The sequence below is a fragment of the Rhinocladiella mackenziei genome (assembly GCF_000835555.1).
Source record: "Rhinocladiella mackenziei CBS 650.93 unplaced genomic scaffold supercont1.6, whole genome shotgun sequence".
NCBI lineage: Eukaryota > Fungi > Ascomycota > Eurotiomycetes > Chaetothyriales > Herpotrichiellaceae > Rhinocladiella > Rhinocladiella mackenziei.
The window spans coordinates 2,742,185-2,762,541 of NW_013550599.1; the positions used below are offsets into that span (position 1 = coordinate 2,742,185).

General features: G+C 50.2%; 5 protein-coding genes across 5 annotated transcripts; 3 read left to right on the forward strand and 2 right to left on the reverse strand.

Moving 5' to 3' along the window:
- Positions 1–3,935: 3,935 nt before the first annotated feature.
- On the forward strand, positions 3,936–6,899 carry Z518_08768 (uncharacterized protein; the record flags this gene model as incomplete). The annotated part of the gene is made up of 1 exon (XM_013414507.1): positions 3,936–6,899. One exon carries the CDS (start codon positions 3,936–3,938, stop codon positions 6,897–6,899), a length of 2,964 nt encoding a protein of 987 aa, XP_013269961.1.
- Positions 6,900–7,477: 578 nt separating this feature from the next.
- Positions 7,478–9,554, reverse strand: Z518_08769 (uncharacterized protein; the record flags this gene model as incomplete). Its single annotated transcript, XM_013414508.1, has 3 exons — positions 7,478–7,724; positions 7,812–9,482; positions 9,538–9,554. 3 exons carry the CDS (start codon positions 9,552–9,554, stop codon positions 7,478–7,480), a joined length of 1,935 nt encoding a protein of 644 aa, XP_013269962.1.
- A 1,224-nt stretch (positions 9,555–10,778) lies between these two features.
- Z518_08770 (GTP-binding protein ypt2) lies at positions 10,779–11,565 on the forward strand (the record flags this gene model as incomplete). The annotated part of the gene is made up of 3 exons (XM_013414509.1): positions 10,779–10,808; positions 10,878–11,145; positions 11,228–11,565. The coding sequence occupies 3 exons, from the start codon at positions 10,779–10,781 to the stop codon at positions 11,563–11,565; spliced, it is 636 nt and encodes a 211-aa protein (XP_013269963.1).
- A 1,327-nt stretch (positions 11,566–12,892) lies between these two features.
- On the reverse strand, positions 12,893–15,274 carry Z518_08771 (uncharacterized protein; the record flags this gene model as incomplete). Its single annotated transcript, XM_013414510.1, has 3 exons — positions 12,893–13,027; positions 13,111–13,339; positions 14,499–15,274. The coding sequence occupies 3 exons, from the start codon at positions 15,272–15,274 to the stop codon at positions 12,893–12,895; spliced, it is 1,140 nt and encodes a 379-aa protein (XP_013269964.1).
- A 1,352-nt stretch (positions 15,275–16,626) lies between these two features.
- Z518_08772 (uncharacterized protein) lies at positions 16,627–18,468 on the forward strand (the record flags this gene model as incomplete). Its single annotated transcript, XM_013414511.1, has 1 exon — positions 16,627–18,468. One exon carries the CDS (start codon positions 16,627–16,629, stop codon positions 18,466–18,468), a length of 1,842 nt encoding a protein of 613 aa, XP_013269965.1.
- Between the last annotated feature and the right edge of the window lie 1,889 nt (positions 18,469–20,357).

Here is a 20,357-nt window from a genome sequence, read left to right on the forward strand (position 1 = left end):
TTCGAGATAACCGTTCTCGTTGTTTCCGGCCTAGGATGGGCCAGAGAAGTCGCACGTCTAGATTAGCAACACCGTTCGAGAAAGGGGTAAGTAAAACAGGAAACATAGTCGTGGGCCGAAGTAGAAAGCGAGATAAACCGAGCCGAATGCGGGAGTCGTCGATACAAGCCAGGTAGTTGATATGTTAAGTCGATAAATGACGTGCTTCGGAAGTCGCTATCGTTGGAGGATTTCGTGAAGTTTCTCAACCTCATAATTTCTTGATACCCCAAGTATGAACTGTGTCCCAACCTCCTTCTCCCTCTTTCCGAAGCGAGATAAGCGAGGAATACTAGTACTGGTGGCCTGTAGATTGTCTTCCCAGCATCTGACAGCAGAGTCAACTTAGTTGACAATCCTGGCAACGAATGGGACACCTCCTATACGCGAACGGGTTGCACATTCCAGCCACGGTTGGAATACTTGGCTCTGAAAATGATAGTGGTAGTCAAAAGGAGGATTTCAGTCAATCGTATGATGGTGATGGTGCGTCAATGCGAGATCGAGACACTGTGTAATCTGTGAGTGAAGAGGACAGAATGCTCCGAGCATGTACTGACTGATTATGCGAGTCCCTAGAGACTCAGAGATATACAAAGGCGTTTGTTGAGAAGCATTCGTATTTACCCAGGCGAACGATGAAATCCAATATCGTACCGACGTGTAGTTTTGCAAGTCGGCGGCCGTGTCGGATAGGGGTGTCCTGTATCGTATTCTGGGTGGGCAAGGCTTGTCTTTGGTGTGATGTTTTGTCGGAAGACTGTGTGAAAGCACGCTATAGCTATGATCTCGCTGATTTTCCTCCACTATGCCCCGGTATAGGTCTTGAACTTGATATCATATGAGCATCCACGGTCCCCCTTGACTCTGAGGTAGAGAAGGTTTTAAAAAGGCAAGCTCTAGATTGATTCAGTGAATCTGGGGGTCGACTTTGATCATGATAGCTCGGAGGATACTTGGCGTATGCCAGGAGTCAGTAACATGTCCTCAATCTTACAGAACCTGCCTGGGATGACCGTGGTTTGTACAGATTATTTGATCCTTCTCTTAATCTCGAGTGCGGAGCTGCGTGAGCACTACAGGTCAAAGGAGACTTGGTTAATAGGTGGACACGTCGGTTATGTGCAGCTGGGAAGACGATAGAGATCTCGGTGATCAACGACAGTCATGTGAGAGCGCCATGGACTCATACAGTCGCCGGGGACAATGAGGCCCGGAGGGGGCTCTTGGAGGTTTGTTCTTGCTAAGGCCGTTGTGTGTGATTTCCAAAATGTCCTGCAATGGGGGAGATATTCGAGGGAAAAAAGGATGTGATGGCAACAGGGGTTGTTGCGAGATTTCTGGAAGACCCGAAAGTGGATTCCGCAGTTGGCACTTACTTAGTACTCCATCCACCAATTTACAAGTTTCTCACTTACCCGGGCTTACCAAAATGGTTCCATTTACCAGCATTGGAGAAAGATGGACTCAGTCAAAATCAGCAAGGATACACAACAAAGAGTCGTGCGAATGGAAGGTACACTGTCCCCCGGTATTTTGTCCTGATCCCTTCGTCGTGTGGACCATTTGGCTGACGACTGTTTCCTGTTCTCAAGCAGATAGATTTGCCCCTTGAGATGAATTCATATCACCAAGCTTTCGTCCCAGCTATCAGTCAGGAGACGGCGACCCACTTGTTCTGGGTCGAAAGAGACTGTTGGGGAAAAGATGGATTCTTCGACAGACACGAATTTCGGTTCTCTCTCGAAACAAGCGCGTCCTCATGCTCACCACTACTTACGAGTCACTCGTCAAAGTACGTCGTCTCCTATTTCCGCATGGTCAAATGTGACAGACTTTCTTGTCACGGATAAAGTTGGGCAGCATCAATTCAGATGGGGCTTCGTTCCAGGCCCCAATCCCGACTCGGAACAATGGGATCGGATCCGAACAGATCCGAATCCCCGAAAGCAAGTGGAACGCAAGAAGGCTGACCGGAAATCGACCTCAAACTTCCCGATTGGCTGCGAAACTCCTACTCCACCGACTCCCTTTCGGCAGCGAGCCTCATTATGCAACCTTGGCGGTAAGACCAACCTCGAATGTCGTACATCTCGCTGTCAAGGAGCCTCTTTTGGCCTGTCGAACAAGAAACTCACATACCTAAGGAGCCTGGGAAGCCTCCTGATAACACAGGTTTCACCGCAAAATCAGGGCTGAGCCGAGATCCTGCTCAGGGAGGCAGTCCCGAATTTGCAAAAATGGAATTTGTGTTGCACAGAGAACGTGTTCTCTGCCCATGGCTTGGGGTAGCATCCATGGAAATACCCCACGGCAGAGGAAAAAAGGCCGATATTTTCATTCATCGCCTCCTTCAAGGCACCTCTCCTGCATGCCCTTGCAATGCGGGAGTCATTTTTGTACAGTAAGTAATTCAGATCGTTTGGTAGCTACCCTGCTCACCAGATCGATTTGACGAATATACAGTAGCCATCGGCACACCTGCAATGAGGCTTGGAACGGGCCTCTATAGCCGCCGAATCGACGATGCATCCGACTAAAAAGGGAAAATTCCGGACGCCTAAAAAGGCAAGGTTCGGGTCCAAAAACAGGTCGAGACAATCTGAAGAGAGGCCCTTTTCCCTCACGGATGGATTGTTATTCTCTCGAGAACACGTTATTCATAGACTCGTGGTCTTGGAAATATGAAATTGACCCGCAACAAGTTGATCATCAGCGTATCGAGCCTAGACCCCGTGCATGAAATTGAGATCAAGACAGGGAGCGAAATTGGACTTCATGGGTCACATTCCTGAATCCTGAATCCTGATGCTTGCGAAATCCGGGGATTTATGGAGAATCGGACCTTCGCCACGCCAATTGTTGTGCTCTAAAGTAGGATGGAAAATTTGGGTAGAGCGCATCGAAAGACTTCAAATGACAGGGGCCCCTGGAAGCCACTTTCCATGGGCACCTGAACTACGTGGCTACCACAAAATGTCCAGACTGGCCAGGGTGATACACCACATCCGGTGGTATGTCGCATGATGCATCCTGCACAGGGACTTCTGACAAACTTTCAACCAAGCGCGTTGTCATGGCCAATAACGCGATTCTAGTCCATTGCCCGCCTAACCACACGAGACCCACGCTCGAATGTTGAGGTCCCCCCGCTAAGGGAGGGGGCAAACCCTCCGCCAATTGGCGATGCTGAAACGCTACAGGCGCTCTTCGAGACCGGCCCCCGATGGGCTCATTGCGCCTATTGCTGGGCTGGCGGCTTTCCCCCGCACACCAAAGGAGGTCCGTTCGTTTCCGGTTAGGATACAGAAGTCTATTTGCAAAAGCCGCAGTCATCGACCGGGGACCCTTCTTCCACGGTAGGTATGATGAGGGGGGAAAGGAAGCACCCAGCTCCTTGAAGCATCAGTGTGGTTCCATACCAACCCCCGGAGTACAAGGTCGAGCAAGACAAGGAAAACCCGTCCACCCCCCGCTCGAATATCCATGTCACACATCATTCATCATTCATCTTCATTTCATTTCCTTGTCCTGCCATCAAGAATCGGGAACCATCGAAGAAGATCGAGAAAGTCGGGTCATCAGTCTTTCTACGACTTGGAGGCGGTCTGAGAAGGATTCAGAGAGTCAGCCCCGAACTCCACATGCTGATTCGTTGGCTTTTTCATCACGTCGCACAAGGCGCTCTTTCATCCCCGTCAGTTGCAACTTTATACCCTTGGTGAGGCGTGGAAATCTTTCCCCTCGTGGTGGAGGTGGCGTGTTCTGGCCCTTGTTGTCATGTGTGAAGACAACACCAGCTTCGTCTTCAACTCGATAACATCATACTTCTACAGCCTGCTCGTCCATCGTCAAGTCTCTCGAGTCACGCTCCGGAGCATGTCTCTTCTTCCGCCATGGCTTCAGTAACCTCCAGCCAAGCTCCTCAATCCGAACCTGCAGTCGCTGGCTATTCCAAAACCGCTCGCCGACAATACCAGAGCTGTGATCAGTGTCGCAAAAGCAGAAGGGCTTGCGATGCCGGCACGTTGAGAGTTACCAGCTTTCCTCTTCCCCATGACGAGGAACCGAACGCGCCCGCCCCCACGCGCGAAGCATGCTCCAACTGTGCAAGAAGCAGCAAGAAATGTACATTTGATTGGCTTCGTTCTCTTCCTTTGCATGGTCTGCCCAAGGGCGTCAAACGAAAGCTCGAATTGACGGGCCTTCCAGAGCCTCATGTCGCTCCATCAGACTCCTACGGGTTCCCGTCTTCCTATACGGAATTGGCATCGCTGCCGAACGCCCAAGTCGCTGAAAACTTCACCCACAACCAACAAGTCGGACATAATAATCACACATGGTATCCAAAAATTGCGCCAAGCACAAAAGGTCTCCCTGCTCTTCCAGACCTGCTCCATTCCCAGACCGGATTAAGCACCAATACCATTGCACCATCCCTCCAGCCGCTAGGAGCGCCAGGCAACCCGACCACCATTCTTCCTGGAGAAGAGGGGTCACAGAGCAATCCGCGGAATCTCCTCTTCAATCATTACGACAAGTCGATTTCCCCATCGAGCTCCAATTCGACTGATTCTCGAAAAGGAAACTGTAGATCGGATTCGGTGGGAGGCTTAACGTCAACACACTCGGATTCCAGCCGCGAAAATGACGATGCAAGTGTTCCAGCCGACAAGCAGACCAAATCTTGGGCCGGTCCTACGGACCTTTCCGATACCGCCTTTGTGGATCAGTTCTCATCCATAGGCTCCTCTTCACGAGGCCCTTCAATCGGCTCAACCCAGTGCTGCAATAGCGCCGGACAAAGCTCACTACCGCTGTCTTCTGGCCAGGTGCGGTTGGCGGACAAAGCGATGAAAGCAATGGTAGCCAATGGACTGCTTCGAATCTACCATGACAGCTTTGAAAATTCCTTGTCATGCTGGGTCACGGAAAGAAATTGCCCTTACGAGGTTGAACTGAGTGATCTTATGGCTTCGTCAAATTTCAGGTCCACGGCAGAAGAAACGGCCTACAAACTCAGTGATAACCGAATATTCTCACGCGTTTCGAGATTGGATTCCGCCTTTGCCCCCCTCCGAGGCCGTGCTTTGACTGCATCGGAGAACGGGGCAGCCCAAAAGGCGCTCAATGCCGCTGTCATGGCGTTTGCGAGCCAATGGTCCCATGGCTCGCACAATGCGTTCTGGCGAAGTAAAGAAGACAAATCGACGACGAAAACCTGGCAGGACCGGGGCCGGAATGGCCCACCTAACGACCCGGCGTTGTCCGCCGAATGTGAACGCATGATCCAAAAGACACTTTGGCACAAGGCCCGGAGCGCAATCCAGGCGACCGCCGAAATTGACTCGTTCAAAGTCATTCTGGCTTATATGCTCTTTGCTTTAACGCAGAGGCCCATCGATGAAAAGAGCAAATCGACACAGGGATCACCACTCCAGCCCCATGGTGACGCAGCAAACGCCCGTCACAGTTCAGGGGATAACCTTTCCGGGGATGGAACCCCGGCCCAATTCACCGATCCGGCTATGGATGCCATGGTGAGTGAAGAGTGGAATCCATTTTACGCCAGTGACCTGGAGGCGCTAGTGTCTCCTCCCATCTACCTCGAGACGGCCGTACGGAATTTATTCTCATGGAGGCGCCGAGTGGAACGGTATCGACGAATGCGCTCCCAAATTTCGGTGGACGGGTCCATAGGCACCGTGGCCCTGAAGGACCAGCAGACGTTCAACATTCTCTTCTGGCTCGGCGTCATGTGCGACACGACCTCTTCGGCAATCAGCAAACGGCCCTTGGTCATCCCCGACGAGGATTGCGCCATGATTCGAGAGAAGTTGGACTCATTCCGCCCCAATGCTAACTCAGACCTCCACTGGCCTGGACCAGGTGCAGACCAGGCGTCTGGACCGCCAGAACCGGACGGCCAAACAGGCGCACTGTGGGGAAATTATTTACTGACCTTCAAGTGGGCAGGACCCCGAAAAACTCCGCCTCGATGGCCATGTTGCTTCGACGAAGCAGCCTTGGTTCTGCAGGAAGCCATCCCGGTGAAGGTGTTGATGTTCCGGAAAGTCGGACAATTGCAAACCCTCGCGTATCGAAGAAGCGCACCACGCACGCTGGAAACCTGCATCGAAGAAGCCCTCACCGTCTATCAACACTGGAACGCGACATACGGACAGTTCATGATTGATTGCGTCAACGAGCACAACAACCTGCCTCCACACGTTCAGTCGTGGTATGTCATCCTCGACGGCCACTGGCATTACGGATGCTTGCTTCTCGCCGACACGATCGCACAAATCGACCGGGAAGAGAAGACCATGACCCCGCAGCGAAATCTCCGTGTCATCTGTGGCCTGATCACTGAACTGAGGAGGATGAACTCGCAGGCCATTGCGAAGATCGCACAGGCGTCTCTGTCCGAACACACGCCCTCGTACCCCAACAACCCGGAATTCCACTTCGCGTGCAACGGCAGTGCCATCCTCACGGAGCCGTGGACCGACGTTCTCGTCCGTGCGATGGGCAGCGCTTGTAAAGTCTTTATAAACTGGCTGTCCATCTGGGATAAGCCGGCCGATCCTTTGCATAACTGGGTGGTGACAAACACTACCTACGATGACTTGTATGCACAGGCCGAGGCCTGTATTCAGGGCATGACTCTCCTGGGTCGCAAGTCCGACGCGGCCAACTACACGGCTAAAGTGTTTTGGACCCGGCTGAGTGAATTGTCCCATCATCGCCGTTCTTCGGACTCAACTGAGGATGAGAAGTCACTTGCTGAAGAACTGGTTTCGGAATTGTCCGAGCTGAATCGGGTTTCGAGGCACGAATCTCTTCTCATGGCTATTTAGAAGCGGATCTTTTGGATTTTGTTGATATTTATAAGCTTTAATGTCGGGCTGGGGTTGGGGAAATTCAGATCCTCGAGCATTTTTGTGTTCGCTTGCATGACGAATCGAAATTTTGTCCGGTACTGATTTATGGATTTGAGTCGAGAAGAAAAATCATTTTCTGTAGGCGTGGAACTTACGATGGGAACTTTGGGGAGTGGACTTCTCACCTAGAGAGCTATCTCTTTGACGGCCTTACCTTGCATCTTGGTATCACGGACGAGAGTCTGGACACTCATTACTAGCTTGGGGAAGGGACAAAAAAAAAAGCATGGAAAGGAAATCAGGGCTGACATTCATTCAAAGGGTGAGTGAGGGCAAAAAGGGAAGGAGGAGAATTAAGGGCTTTGGGAAAAATTAGAAATAATGCCTGGGAATATGGGAACATGGGCAGAAATCGAGGTATCTGGAGGGGGGAATCCTAAATTTTCACAAATGCGACTGGCAGCCGAAGCGTCAAGAGAATGAAACAACGGGGTCGAAATTTAAGAGGCTTTCCTTCCAGTGCACGGTTGAGATGGACTTCTTTTCTCTTTACTTTATCGCAACCACTTCGCATAAGCCCATTCTATGCGCCGCAGAACACTGATTTGCCTGTGCACCCCAGCCTTGACATCCAACAAATCATCTAGATCTTCGAGGAACTCTCGCTGTACGTTCCTCGGCAGGACGAGTCCGGCTCGTTGGCGCAGAAGATGTGCTTCACACAGTAAAAGTCCATGGTTTTCCTCTGAGATGATCCCGTACTCGTCAAGATCGGAGTTGGTTAATGTGCGGTCGATGTTTCTGTTGGAAGGCGACCAAAGTTAGCAGCCCATTTTCGGCCTTTTCCCGCTCGTCTTACGGATGTGTTGTAATAAAGGTCTGCCATACCTGATTAGTCTAATTGCTTCGCCCTTTCTCTTTCCCTGACGAAGGCCCTTGCGACCCCCGAAGACACCTCTGAGCCACTGAACGAGGGCGAAGGAGATGAGTACACCTGGTGCAATGCCGACGAAACCGAAGAGCAGCTCTTGACTCTTGAGGAGAGAATCAATGCCACCTATCGCGATTTCAACGTCGACTTTGGTCTTTTGTATCTGAATGAGCAACGTCCGAACTAGGTCGCCCATTAAAGCGTTCTTGATGGGGCTTTGCATCTCTCGCTCGTACGCCTTCAAAACCGGAGTGAGGTCCCCTTCTTTCACCTTGGCTCTGATTTCCGCGACCTGGTGTTCGGTGAAGTGGATCCCGTTTTCAGGATGCTGCACGGCAAAGTCAACGACCATGCGTTCAAGACTCTCTCGGTCAACCTTCAGGCTGTCACGGCTTTGTATGGCGATTTCACTCTGCTCGTCGTGTCGAATGGTGCCGATCAACTTCCGCGTGGGCTCCAGCACCCAGTTGGCCCCAAAATCGATAACCGTCTGGCCTAATTCCTGAAACCACTGAACGATTTCGGCCCTCCGACTTACAAATATCCTCAGCAATGTGCTTCCCGACAACAGGAGACCCAGAGCGGGGATCCAGTACCGTACGAGCCTAGAAGGTTTGCCATATTTCAATCTCATGGACTCGGCCTCCCGTTCCTGCCGTGGAAGATTCTCGTCGAGAATTTTGATCAGCATCGCGGCCATTTCTGCTGAGGAGGCTGTCGTTGGATCGGGCATTTCGACATCATCGTCATTTTGCCCTCTCATGGCGTCGTCCAGCACGCAAATAGTTCTAGCAATGGTCGTTTGCCAGTCTTCCTCTTGTTCTTGCATCAATTGAGGCAGGGCTCCATGTTTTCGGTCTTCCGGAGCAACATCAAAGGCGAGGCATTCACGAACTAGCCGTCCAATTGATCCAGCGCTAGACTTTCGCAAATCTTTGATGTGGTCCAGATTTCGGCGAACATGCATCCGAGCTATTGAGAACGGCGATAGTATCTTTGTCTGTGCTTGGGCCAGAGACCGTTCTCGGATACTGCTTCGGACCAAGCCATAAAACTCGCGCCAACTGTTCGTCAGGGTGTCAGTGGCTTGCCTAGCGGAAGTTCTCAGATCCGATCCATGATAAAATTTTTCGCGGGCATCGGCATAAACCTCTTTCGCCTGATCCCAGAATCTCATGGGTGAGGTCTGAACGGTGTAAAGAGCAATATTTGCGTGTGATTCCAGTAGATCGTCCCAGTACCAAATGGATTCACTCAGTGGAATGGTCCGATCGAGTAGAGAATTAAGTATTATTCCGTAGACCTGCGTTGTTGCCTTGCCTGTTGCGACCCATTCTAAATCGGATACATCGGATGAAGCTACATCGGTCGTTGCTTCGGTCGTTGTTTCGGCCTCCTCTTTCTTTACGATTTGAGACAGAAGGTAGCGGACTCTGGATCGCCGTAACAATGGCTTCGAACTGGTGGTGGTAGACAAGGCTCTGACAACGGCTTTAAGCTGGTGACTTCGCGGGTCGTCCTCCGGTTTCCTGAGAGCTGTTTGTGCAACATCCGGAGCGGCTGCAGCTCTCTCCTCAGCCTCTCTCAGCTGGAATCTATCCAAAACTGCGTCGATCCTTCGGAGGTCACTAAGGCAAAGTCAGAAGGGCTGGAAGAAGAAGTATATGGGTTGGAAAACGGTACTCGTCAACGAAGGACATCTTTGAACGGGGGCGGTAGAGCAGCTTGGACCGAGGGCTGGGCCTTGAAGAAAAGTTGGTCACAGCCACATGATTCGGTTCAGCTCTGGTGTGTTCTTTGGATGGGATCACAGGAAGGTCTTCATGGTGGATCACAAAGCAAGGAAGCTGCTCCGGAAGTCATGGTATCATAAATTGTTCAAGGACGAATCTCACGGTCCGAACAGACGAATGTAGAAGCGCACACTTCGAATTACGAAAACTCCAATGACGTCATGTCAAAAAACATTTTCTTCCATCTCGATTTTTCAATACCGTATCCAGAGCCACGGAATTACAATGAGACTTCACGACTATGCCTTTCAAAAGAGCAGAGGCGATGGAGAGAGGGCCTTGAAGAATCTGGTCAAATCAGAGAAATGGCCTCGATTCCCGTCCGAAAGGGAAGGGTCTGGGTTGACTGATACCAGCCTCATCAACGTATTTGACGTATACTCTGTTATGCCCGATCCCCTTTACGCCAGCAGGAAAAGCTGTGAGTCTGCATGAGATAGTGACAGATCTCATAACGAAATCTCCCACTCCGATAACGGCGTTTGAACGTGAAGCAGTATGGCTGTTTGATATTGCCGATCCTGTTACTTGTCTCTGTACTCGGTAGTGACTTATAACTGGGCCTTTGCTGAGTGAAGTTCGGTAACTGTTCGTACCTGGGTTTGCCAGGCAAACAGGCGGCGCAAGGGGCGGACGGGCGCATGCGGGCCCAAAGCAGGGGCGCAGGCAAAATCCATGCCATCAACTTTGTGCCCTCTACTGCAGGCTCGCCTACCACCAACCCCCCAACATCTGATCTCGACGCCCATGGCCATCACCCACTCCGGCCGAAAGTCTCGGCCTGCGCCCTCCAGCTCCAACCTCCCACCACTCTATCCAGAGTCTATCCAGCATTTGTCGCATCAATCATTTTCCACTGTCACCGAAACTCTCCCTTTGTCACAGGCCAGCTCTTTACCTACGGTCGCCGCTTCGCAAATTCAAGTTCTTTTGTTTACAACCTTGGTGCCTTCGACTTTACCGCCGTCAACTTTCCCCTTGACCGCCCCCCCTTCTCGGAGTTACAGTACGACCAGATTCCACTCCCCCTTCGAGGGACAACCGTCCAACCGGCTCGCCACAAACAGGGAAGAAATCGACGACAAATCTCGGGATTCCCCGTTTCCTACCTCACCGTCCTAGAGCCTCACAATGTCAGGACAACGGAATTACGATTTCCTAGTATGATCCTCCGCCCTGACTCTGAATCTCACAGTTCCTGCTGCAAATCCTGACATGCTACTTTGATAGATAAAACTTCTCTTGATCGGAGACTCAGGGGTCGGAAAATCATGCTGTCTGTTGCGCTTTAGTGAAGATAGCTTCACCCCCAGTTTCATCACCACGATCGGTATAGATTTCAAGATCCGGACAATCGACCTAGACGGCAAACGGGTGAAGTTACAAATATGGGATACCGCAGGTCAAGAACGTTTCCGCACGATCACCACTGCATACTACCGAGGCGCTATGGGTATTCTGCTAGTATATGATGTAACGGATGAGAAGAGCTTTAACAGTACGAGAAAAACCCCAAGTTTGACTTTCTGGAGACAAACAAAGACAATCCAACGAGGAAAGCTAACAATGTGAAATCATAGACATAAGAACTTGGTTCTCCAACGTCGAACAACACGCTAGCGAAGGCGTCAACAAGATTCTCATCGGCAACAAATGCGACTGGGAAGAGAAACGAGCGGTTTCAACGGAGCAAGGCCAAGCGCTCGCCGACGAGCTGGGCATTCCCTTCCTCGAGGTCTCTGCCAAATCCAACGTCAACATCGAAAAAGCCTTCTACTCATTAGCCTCGGATATCAAGAAACGATTGATTGACAGTTCGAAGGAGACAGAGGCAGGTACTGGGGCTCAATCGGGTGGAGGGGGCATCAATGTCTCGCAGAACCAGGGAGCTGGAGGGACGGGTGGGAAGTGCTGCTAGATGTGTAGCTGGAACAGGATGCCGTGAAGAGGAAGGAGTCGTTGAGGTCAAGGTGGACTGGCCCTAGCGAAGAAGGCGACGGAAGAAGACGAATAGGGTGAAACAGGACATAAACAATCGAGCCGCGATGGTCTGATCTGGTTTGATCTGGTCTGGTCCGGTATCTTCGATATCTGGCCTGGCACTACTTCTATTTTACATTACCTACCCTACACTACCCGGAGGAATCTTGGTCTTTCGGACTTCCACCTTGGAATTGCAGACTTTTTCTCAAAGGGAGTTTGAATATGAAAACGTCAAGACCGAACATCCAGAACTTCTCAGTTTCAAAAAATTCAATGCAGGCTCGCAGACAGATCAGCGGGCTAACAATGACAAGAAAGAGGAAGAGAAGAAAGAGAAAGACATTCCCCCCAAATAACAAGCAATCTAAAAAGAACATGTTGATTCTGGAATCCTGCTCCTGTCATTCGTCTGGCATATATTAGACGACTCTGCACAAGGAGCAGAAATCAACAGCCTGCTCAATCTGGGAGCTTGAACGCGATTGGCTTTGCTGGATTTCCCACACGGCAAAAATACAGAATTCGGCCACCGGAGTTGAATAAATGGGGTTGTTTGGACGGGAAATGCTTTGTAACGGATGCTGTACTCATTCACGAAGGATCTTCATTGTAATCGAGGGTTAAAGACGCAAGTTCATCAGCTCTTTGAATATCGATGTCTCTTGTTTAGATTTTTCTCGCTGTGATCATGGTGGCCTTGTTGCTCTCGCCTGGGACGGGTAGACCGTGGTGCGTGCAGTCTTGCTGGCCGGGTCGAACGACGAGAACTGTATGCTTCAAGTCGGGTAGGAAAAGTGGGACATACAGCTTTCGGGCACAAAGAGAGATATGATAGGGAGCGAAATGTCAATATTTGACGAACAGAAAGGGTTCAAGAAGCGAACGGAGCCAATAATATTCAGCATGTACTCAGGAAAAGAATGATAACATGCAATAAAACTTTTTTGGGGTCAAAGAGGACAAGGTCAAGTGCTCGTATCAATTGAGGTGCAATGCATTGGGACAAGTAGCGTTGCCAACCAAAGCGAATTTCATCTCCAAAAAAAAAAAAAAAAAAAAGCTCCATAAAATGCCCGTGGTTGTGGTTGTGCCCCTTGCTTCTCGTCATCCAAGTGTGATCGGATCAACTCGTGTCTTTATCGTTTATTCATTGCTATCGTGTCACTCGGCCGTAGTCATCTGCTCCGTGATTCCTCTTGGGTTGGAATTTCACCAGGCGGGCGAATGCAACGGCAAGACCACTTTTTTTTCCGGTTGTCTATTTAATAGCCCACACCAACGAGGTAGGCACCGAGTTTCTCGACCGTATTTGCAGCCGTGCCGGGTTGTATTGTCTCTGGGTAGTGTGTGATGAGGAGAGCTTGTTTCGTCTTGACGATGACAACCCCTTCCCGACCCTGTACAGAGTATCGATGTGTTAGCACGCTTCCTGTGCCACAGGTATCGGTCGCCATCCTGGACGGTGTTTGGTGAAACCAACCTTCTTTCCATACAAACTGGTCTCATCGGCCTTGATGACGATGTATTTCTGGCCGGCGATATGCAATCCCGTAGACTGGACTTTCTTTGGTTGTGAAGTGTCTTTGTACGCGCCGACAACTTCTTGCATCTCCGCAGGCGTCACGTTGAAGCCTGGAGAAGTGGCCCACACCGAGTTTCCTTCGGCATTGAAGATGGCTGCTTTATCAACGTGGCCAGTGCCGACAAGGCTAGGTTGGGGTGTTAGTTAGGTGGGCTGATCGGGCCACGGAAGAGGTTTGGGAGGGGGAGGATGCACCTTTGGTCGACGTATGCTAGACAATTGAAAACTCCATTAGCGTGTGGTCTATCTCGAGAAAATCCATCACTGATGCTTCATCCAGGCCTACCTTGCCAAGACATAGTTATTGAGATGTTGTTGTCTGCCGCAGCCGGGAAATTCAGGTGACGAGAAAGCAAAGGGAATTGTTCGGGGAGAATTGGGAGGCTCTGGCGCTGGTACCGAGCGAGTGATATCGATTAGGAGATGGATGCAGAGACGCAAGAGTGATAGGTAGAGAGAACGCGAAGAGTGAAAGTTGAGATGAATTGATGGGGTCAGTGTCAGGAAATCAAGGCCGCAGTTCCATGCCAAGTTCACAGTTAACAGTGGCGGAGATGGTGTCAGTGTTTTCTGTCGGCCTTTTGGTGGGGGGTTTGGATTCAGGTTTTCATATTGGATTCGGGAATTTCAAATGACATCAATCCCGCTGCCTGACCGTTTCAGATTTCCCTTGGCCCGCCATGTCCTTGGCATATCTATATGTAAGAATTTGGGTCTTGGATATTTCATGGTCAGGGTATCGAATCCCTATCTTATACATCTATAAAATTCCCAACCAGAAAGCTCAAATAAATCCATCAGAGGCCCATAGAAAACAACACCAGCTCCCAGAGACCCTAGTGTCTATCAGCAAGTGAAGAATCAAGTCGTGTTGGTCCCAAGTCAACCAAGCTTCTCTCTAGATGGACAAGACTGCCGTAAACGGTGCGCTGAACTCTCACGATACCAAGGGCCGATGACCAAATCAAAATCTGCATTCAAGATTGCCCTTTTGTCCCTGATGAGATGGGATTTTTCCCGCCCGGACAAACTACCTCTGTCCTCATCGCTTTCCTTCCATTCGAAATTTTGTTTTAAGCAGTCTGGGGATGGAAGGTAATGTTTTCCATGGAAACATCCTCGGAAGTTTTGCTTCGCATGGTGGCATATTCCGGTTTCCAGAGGGAAGAAAGGCGAGGGAAGCAGTAACCAGGATGGAAGATGGTCTGGACGAAGACAGCAATCACAATCATCCTATATCTTTATCAGTCTCAAATTGGTACGAGTTGCCATGAACAAGTACTTACACTCCTTCGAGAACAATGAAGCCGACTTCGTCACGCATGATGTCATTGCCCCAACCACCTGCCATCTCGATGATACGATACACGCATCGGATGAAGATCGTCAACCATGCAGTAACAACGCCAAAAGCGAACAGTCGGAACTTGGTGTTTTGGATTGTAGCGGCGGCCTCAGCCGACAGAGGATGTGACCGGAGCGCCGTCCATCTTTTGTAGATGTACCAGCTCACCGTGAGAGCAAAGAAGAACAGTGAGACGACCTGCCAGGAGATACCCGCCATCATCAAGTTGTCACCGAGCTCTTGAGAGTCTTCGTCGTCTGCGCTGGCCGCCATCCCTCCACCAATCCCCTGCAGGAGAAGTGAAATAAAGTCTGCCAGGATGAAAATGTAGGTGTAAAATCGAGGTTTGATCATCGAAAATTCTGGTCCAAAGCAGAGGGTGATGTGTTTGAGGGTGAGATAAATGGCGGCGGAGTTGAAGGCAGGCGCAATAATTAAACAGCAAATTTGGGACATGAAGCCCGGGTCGGCAAAGGGGTTGTCGTGCATCAAAATTCGGCCGACATAACCGATTGTTTCGGTCAAACATGCTAGACATAAAGCGATCATGTAGGTCCAGGTCTTGTATCGGATGCCCAGTCCCAGATTCACGATGCAACAGATACCGAAGAAGCCGGCAAAGAATGCATTTGCAGGTATGCTAGGGCGGTACCCGTACACTGAGAGCTCGACCGGGCACTCGGGGGTGACGTCTGTGCAGTTGTCCCCGGAAGACATGGTATGCTTCCTGGCAAAGAGAGAATGGAAAGGGTTCAGACAAGGTGGATTATTTGTCGAAACGTTTGCTGGGAAGGGAGTGAATGATGCAGACAAAATGAAGAGATATCGCTACCATTTAATAGCCTCAGGCGCCTGGTGGTTGGTATAGACAGGAATTAGCTTCGCCTGTGTCCATTATGATAACATCTTGAAACAAGAGCTCCTGGTTGCTGCTGCGCCCACCCACACGTAGTCGCAAGCCAGTACCTCTGTCGAGAGGTGCTTTGTCCACGGTGATACTGGCCAAGCTTTCGTGGACATAGAATAGTAGAGAGTCAAATCGCAAGGCATGGCTTGATTGGGGAGTCAGCTCAGGCATCAGGCTTTCCATGGTGTCTTGGGAGGGGCTGTGGGTGCAATATGCCAACCGGGATGTGTCGGGCTTAGCGATGGGGATTGTAACTTTGCCAAAAGTTTGACACACGCGGGTAGGTGGTTTTCGAATAATTGATACCCATGGAACCTGACCTGAGTTCTACGTAATTCGGATGCAGGTACCGCGGCCCGGCATCGAGAAGGAGAGAAAAGGGGGTTTAATCGTCAATGAGGCTTGGGGGCGAGAAGAGGCTATACTTAGCATTACTAAGGTTTGCCCGCTATACCGTGTTGGAGCTAGCTTTCCACAATAGAGCATCAAGAACCGTTGTTCGGATTATTGTTGTTGCGTTCCGGTAGCTAAGCCGCCTGGCGATGAACATCAAAATTCTTGTTGCCTTTGGTCAATATACAGAAATAGGGTCTTGCATCGCCCATTGAAGATCTCCTGAACTTCCCTGTCATATCATGAACCCTGAGAGACGTTTAATCTCTCCAGGATGGTAAGGGTCGTGCACATGGCAACCGGGTTCACAAACGCTCCGTCAAAATTCGCTAGGCCCATTTGCCAATAAGACTAACTACAAAGAGCCGCGACTTGCGATCCATCCACCACAATTGAGTGGAGCTTACTTGACTTCGTGCGTATCTCGTGTTTTCACAGACGGCCGGTCCATGGCAGCCTGCAGAGACGAACAAATGCTTTGACTTCATCCCTTGGGGTCAGCCTTCGGCCTTAATCACACAGAGGGCTCTACATGCGTGTTATTGATTGGCGTCTTTCTCAATTGGTTCTGGAGCATCTTCCCCTGGAAAGCCGCGACGACATCATTGTGGCTGGGGTTCCAGAATTGTGTTGCCTGTTCGGTGCCATGTTGTGTATATATCAAGAAGCTAATAGGGCAACCTTGCGATAGGTGCAGCTGGACCGCCCATCTTGCCCATCCCAGCCATCGTTTATCCCTTTAAGGGGAAGGGGTTGATTCTCGACTAAAATGGTCTACTACGGTCCTAGCGCTGGCTGCAAGGCTTGTCGAACTCGCCGAGTAAAAGTATTTGCCTCCCAAGTTCCTGCCTCAAGTCTTCTCGACCTGGCCCTTCGTGCCATACTAATTGCGTGGCAGTGTGACCAAACAAAACCGCACTGCAACAATTGCACACGGCGGCGACAGGTTTGTCCCGGCTACGCTGATGTCTTCGACGGTGCTCATAGAAATCAAAACAAAGTCGTTATCCGACGGTTCGAGAAAGAAAATGCGGCGAAGGAAGCGAGATCAACCAGCAGTTCTCCCAGCAGTGAACCTTCATCGGATGTGACCTCCACGACATCCAAATCATCCGCTCCCACTTCGACAATGAACCCCAACGTTCCCCTTCAGTGGATTATCTATTCGGCTCCGAGAGAAGAACCTGGATCCGAGAACAGCGATTCTCGACCCACGGAAGAAGCGTCCTCGACCGTGGCCACAGATGTGCCGTTCAATAATTCGATGAGCATGATTCCTGGCACGGTCAAACAGGATCCCCAAGAAGCATCCATCTGTTTCTTTTTCCGACATTACACGGGAACGATCTACGACCAGCAAACCCACAACGGCTTCACGAATATGTGGCAGCCATTATATCTGCGATCATCTGCATTCTCTCCATTACGAACCGCCACCGCGGCAGTCGCCGTCAACGTGTCGATGATGTGGTGTTTTCGGGGCTGTGATACACGCCCGGCACGAAGCCTGTTCACCAAAGCCATCGCCGCGACGCGGGAAGCAATAAATAACCCTTCGCAAAGTGACATGGACGAGCTTCTTATGACCATTTTGGTCTTTGACCTGTACGATTCTCTCGTTCTCCATTACGTGCCTGATGCATCACCTTACGGAAAACATAAGGAAGGAGCGCTGGCCTTGGTGAAGCATCGGGGCATTTCGAACTATGCGACGGATATGAGCCGTGCGCTTGCAAACTCGACCCGCCATGCTCTCTTGGATTATTCCCTTTCAACGCGGGTCCCAATCCCCTCTGGCGTAGAGAAGTACTTTGACCATCCATCCCTGACATTCAGCAAGGCAACCCATCTCGACATGCTTTCCATTTCCATCACCAACGCACAAACCCGTCTCTGGAATTTGCGTCGTGAGAGTCCGTTGTTAAAATCATTCAGCGAGCGTCGGAAAGAGTACGAAGAAATCATTGCCGAGGCAATGAGGTTGGACGAACTCATCATGACATGGAAACGAGGCATCACCGATCAGTATTGGATACCTCAATATGTCGACCGAGAAGAAGTGGCGCCCACAATCAGAGAAGCCGGATTCTATGGCAACAGGTGCCCTGTTTGGGTCGACCTATCCTTCTCCGAGTCCTGGAACATTTATTACAAACGCCGCATCTTCATACTCCAGATGATCCGACAGGCGTTTGCAGACATGCCATGCTTGCTGAACGATGCAAAAAGTCAGTCTGTTTTAGCAAAGGCAAATTCAACGTTACAACTTCTCGTCGACTCCTTGTGCGAAAGCGTGCCATTTTACATCGGCGATATCATGTCACCTACCAATCCCATGTACAGCCATGGGATTAACTTCCCCTACAAAATCATCACGAATTCGCAAACGGGCGTCACCACCAGTATCCCAGACTCGAAGTCTTCCTACAGGATCCGCGCAGCCGCGTCCGGGGGATGGATGATCTTTCCGTATCTGGTGACAATTTGGCGGCTGGCAGAACCCGAAGATGATGCTGTACCCTTCGTACTTCGCGAAGGTCAGCTGGATTGGGTCAAGGGCCAAGTCAAGAGGTTACAGACGATTTTCCTGTTCTGTGACCCGGTTTGGTGAGTTTTCACGGTCCTGTCTCCTCAGATCCCGAAATGGGATCGATGATTCGAATTCTAACATGTCTCCTATTGAATAGGTTCAAGCGATGAGAAGAAAGACCCTGAACTTTTTTTTTCTCCCCAACAGTCGATACCCCTACAATTTTTATGCATCCTCAAAATTATGATGGCATCGAAATGGCATGTGTCTCCGTTCATAAATCCGAGTGTACTATGTGGATGCTCAAATCAAAATGAAGTCATTATCGCCTTGTGTACCGCATCACAGAAATGCATACTCGGAGGATCCAGCTGGTGAAGAATATCAAAGAAGTCTGCCTGTCTCTGTGAGACTGCATCAGCGCCACGCCCACCACAATGAAGCGACCCAGAGACCTTGTTGAGCACTATAACTTTCTTATCTTCACTTAGAACAGCGGCCCAAGGAATCAGGCAGAAATCAAACGGCAACAGGCAAGAAAGCCTATGAGGGGGAAGAACCTGCTATGTTAGTTTTGTCCTATCTCGCTTGGCAAATTGGGGAATTCCGAGATAAGTTATGTCTTAACTGGACATGGTAGAGAGATCGCCAGGATCATAGGGTCAACGTTTCCATGCCCCATAATTGCCGCCACGGAACCATGATCTCATCCAAGCTGGTGAGGCAATCGATATTCCGAGGACTAGATAGTGGATTAGGGGATGCCTCTTCTGATCTTGATAGGGGTTTTCCAGAGGACGCTTGCTCTGGCCCCATGCGGTCTTATGCATCGTTAATTTTCCCTGTCGTCACGAATGTATCGAGATGTATCTCAATGATAATGTAAAGCCGGGGCAGAATAAGCCAGCCTACAATAGTCCAATACCGAGAGAAGGTGGAACCGGGAGCGACCCATACCGTCGGTGAAAAGAACCACGTTTCACTTCCCGCGTTACGACGACGTGCCCAAGTAGACAGAACACGAAGCCGATAGCGTAGAGGCAAGATCCTCTCCAGGGCACCCCCTCGACGGAAAGTGGGAAAGACCGAACTTCACGGCGCAAAGATAGACTCTCCATACAACCCATTAAGAAAACTTGGAAGCGAGTCCTGCCAATGAGATGAAAGGAGCAAGTCTTCTATGAACATCATTGTAGAAAAATATGTCGATAAATGATGATCATGCTTCGCGATGTTCAACCCTCGGTATCAAGCCACACCATCGATGGGAGGAAAAGAGGCATCAGCACTTGGTACCGAAGTTCAGTGTCGGCCAGTTTTGATGGCTAAAAACAGCTTGACACCCCTTCAGCGTGAAAGGAGTTTCAAAATAGTGAAACTCTTTGTTGGTTTCGGATGCGTCTTCAAGTTTTACCCAGGAGATCACTGCCTCTGGTGATAGTGGGAAACTCCCTGGCACAGAGTAGTTGTAGAGTGGGCTTAGCATGATCCTGCTGCCTGCGTAAAGTCTCTAGGTCTGTTGGTGGCTCTCAAACGTGCAACTTTGCATTGGAGATATCAAGAGTTGAAATTTGTGATTTGTGGTCGGTGACTTCAACGCCGTATAGTCATATTTCGAACGAAGTGTGAAAGCTGCCACAGCATACCTCAGGTTCTCAGGAACAGCAATCAATCAGAGTTGGTTTGCTGACATTTAAAGGTTTCTGGAACTGGCAGAGATGCCTGAGAGCCGCACAGATGGCGTGAACAAGCACGTGGAGTTCAAGCAACGTCAAATGCTGTCCATTCAAACTTGCGACCAATACATTGGACAAGTATCCACGAAACCTGGAAGATGACAAGAAGTTGGCCAGGTTGTTTGCTCTGCTCTCATCTTGTATGGTCGCCTGATCTATCCGACAAGAGAATCTTTTTTGGGGGGGAGGATGAATGTCATATTGGGAAGATCTTGTGGCGACCGGGAGGGTTGC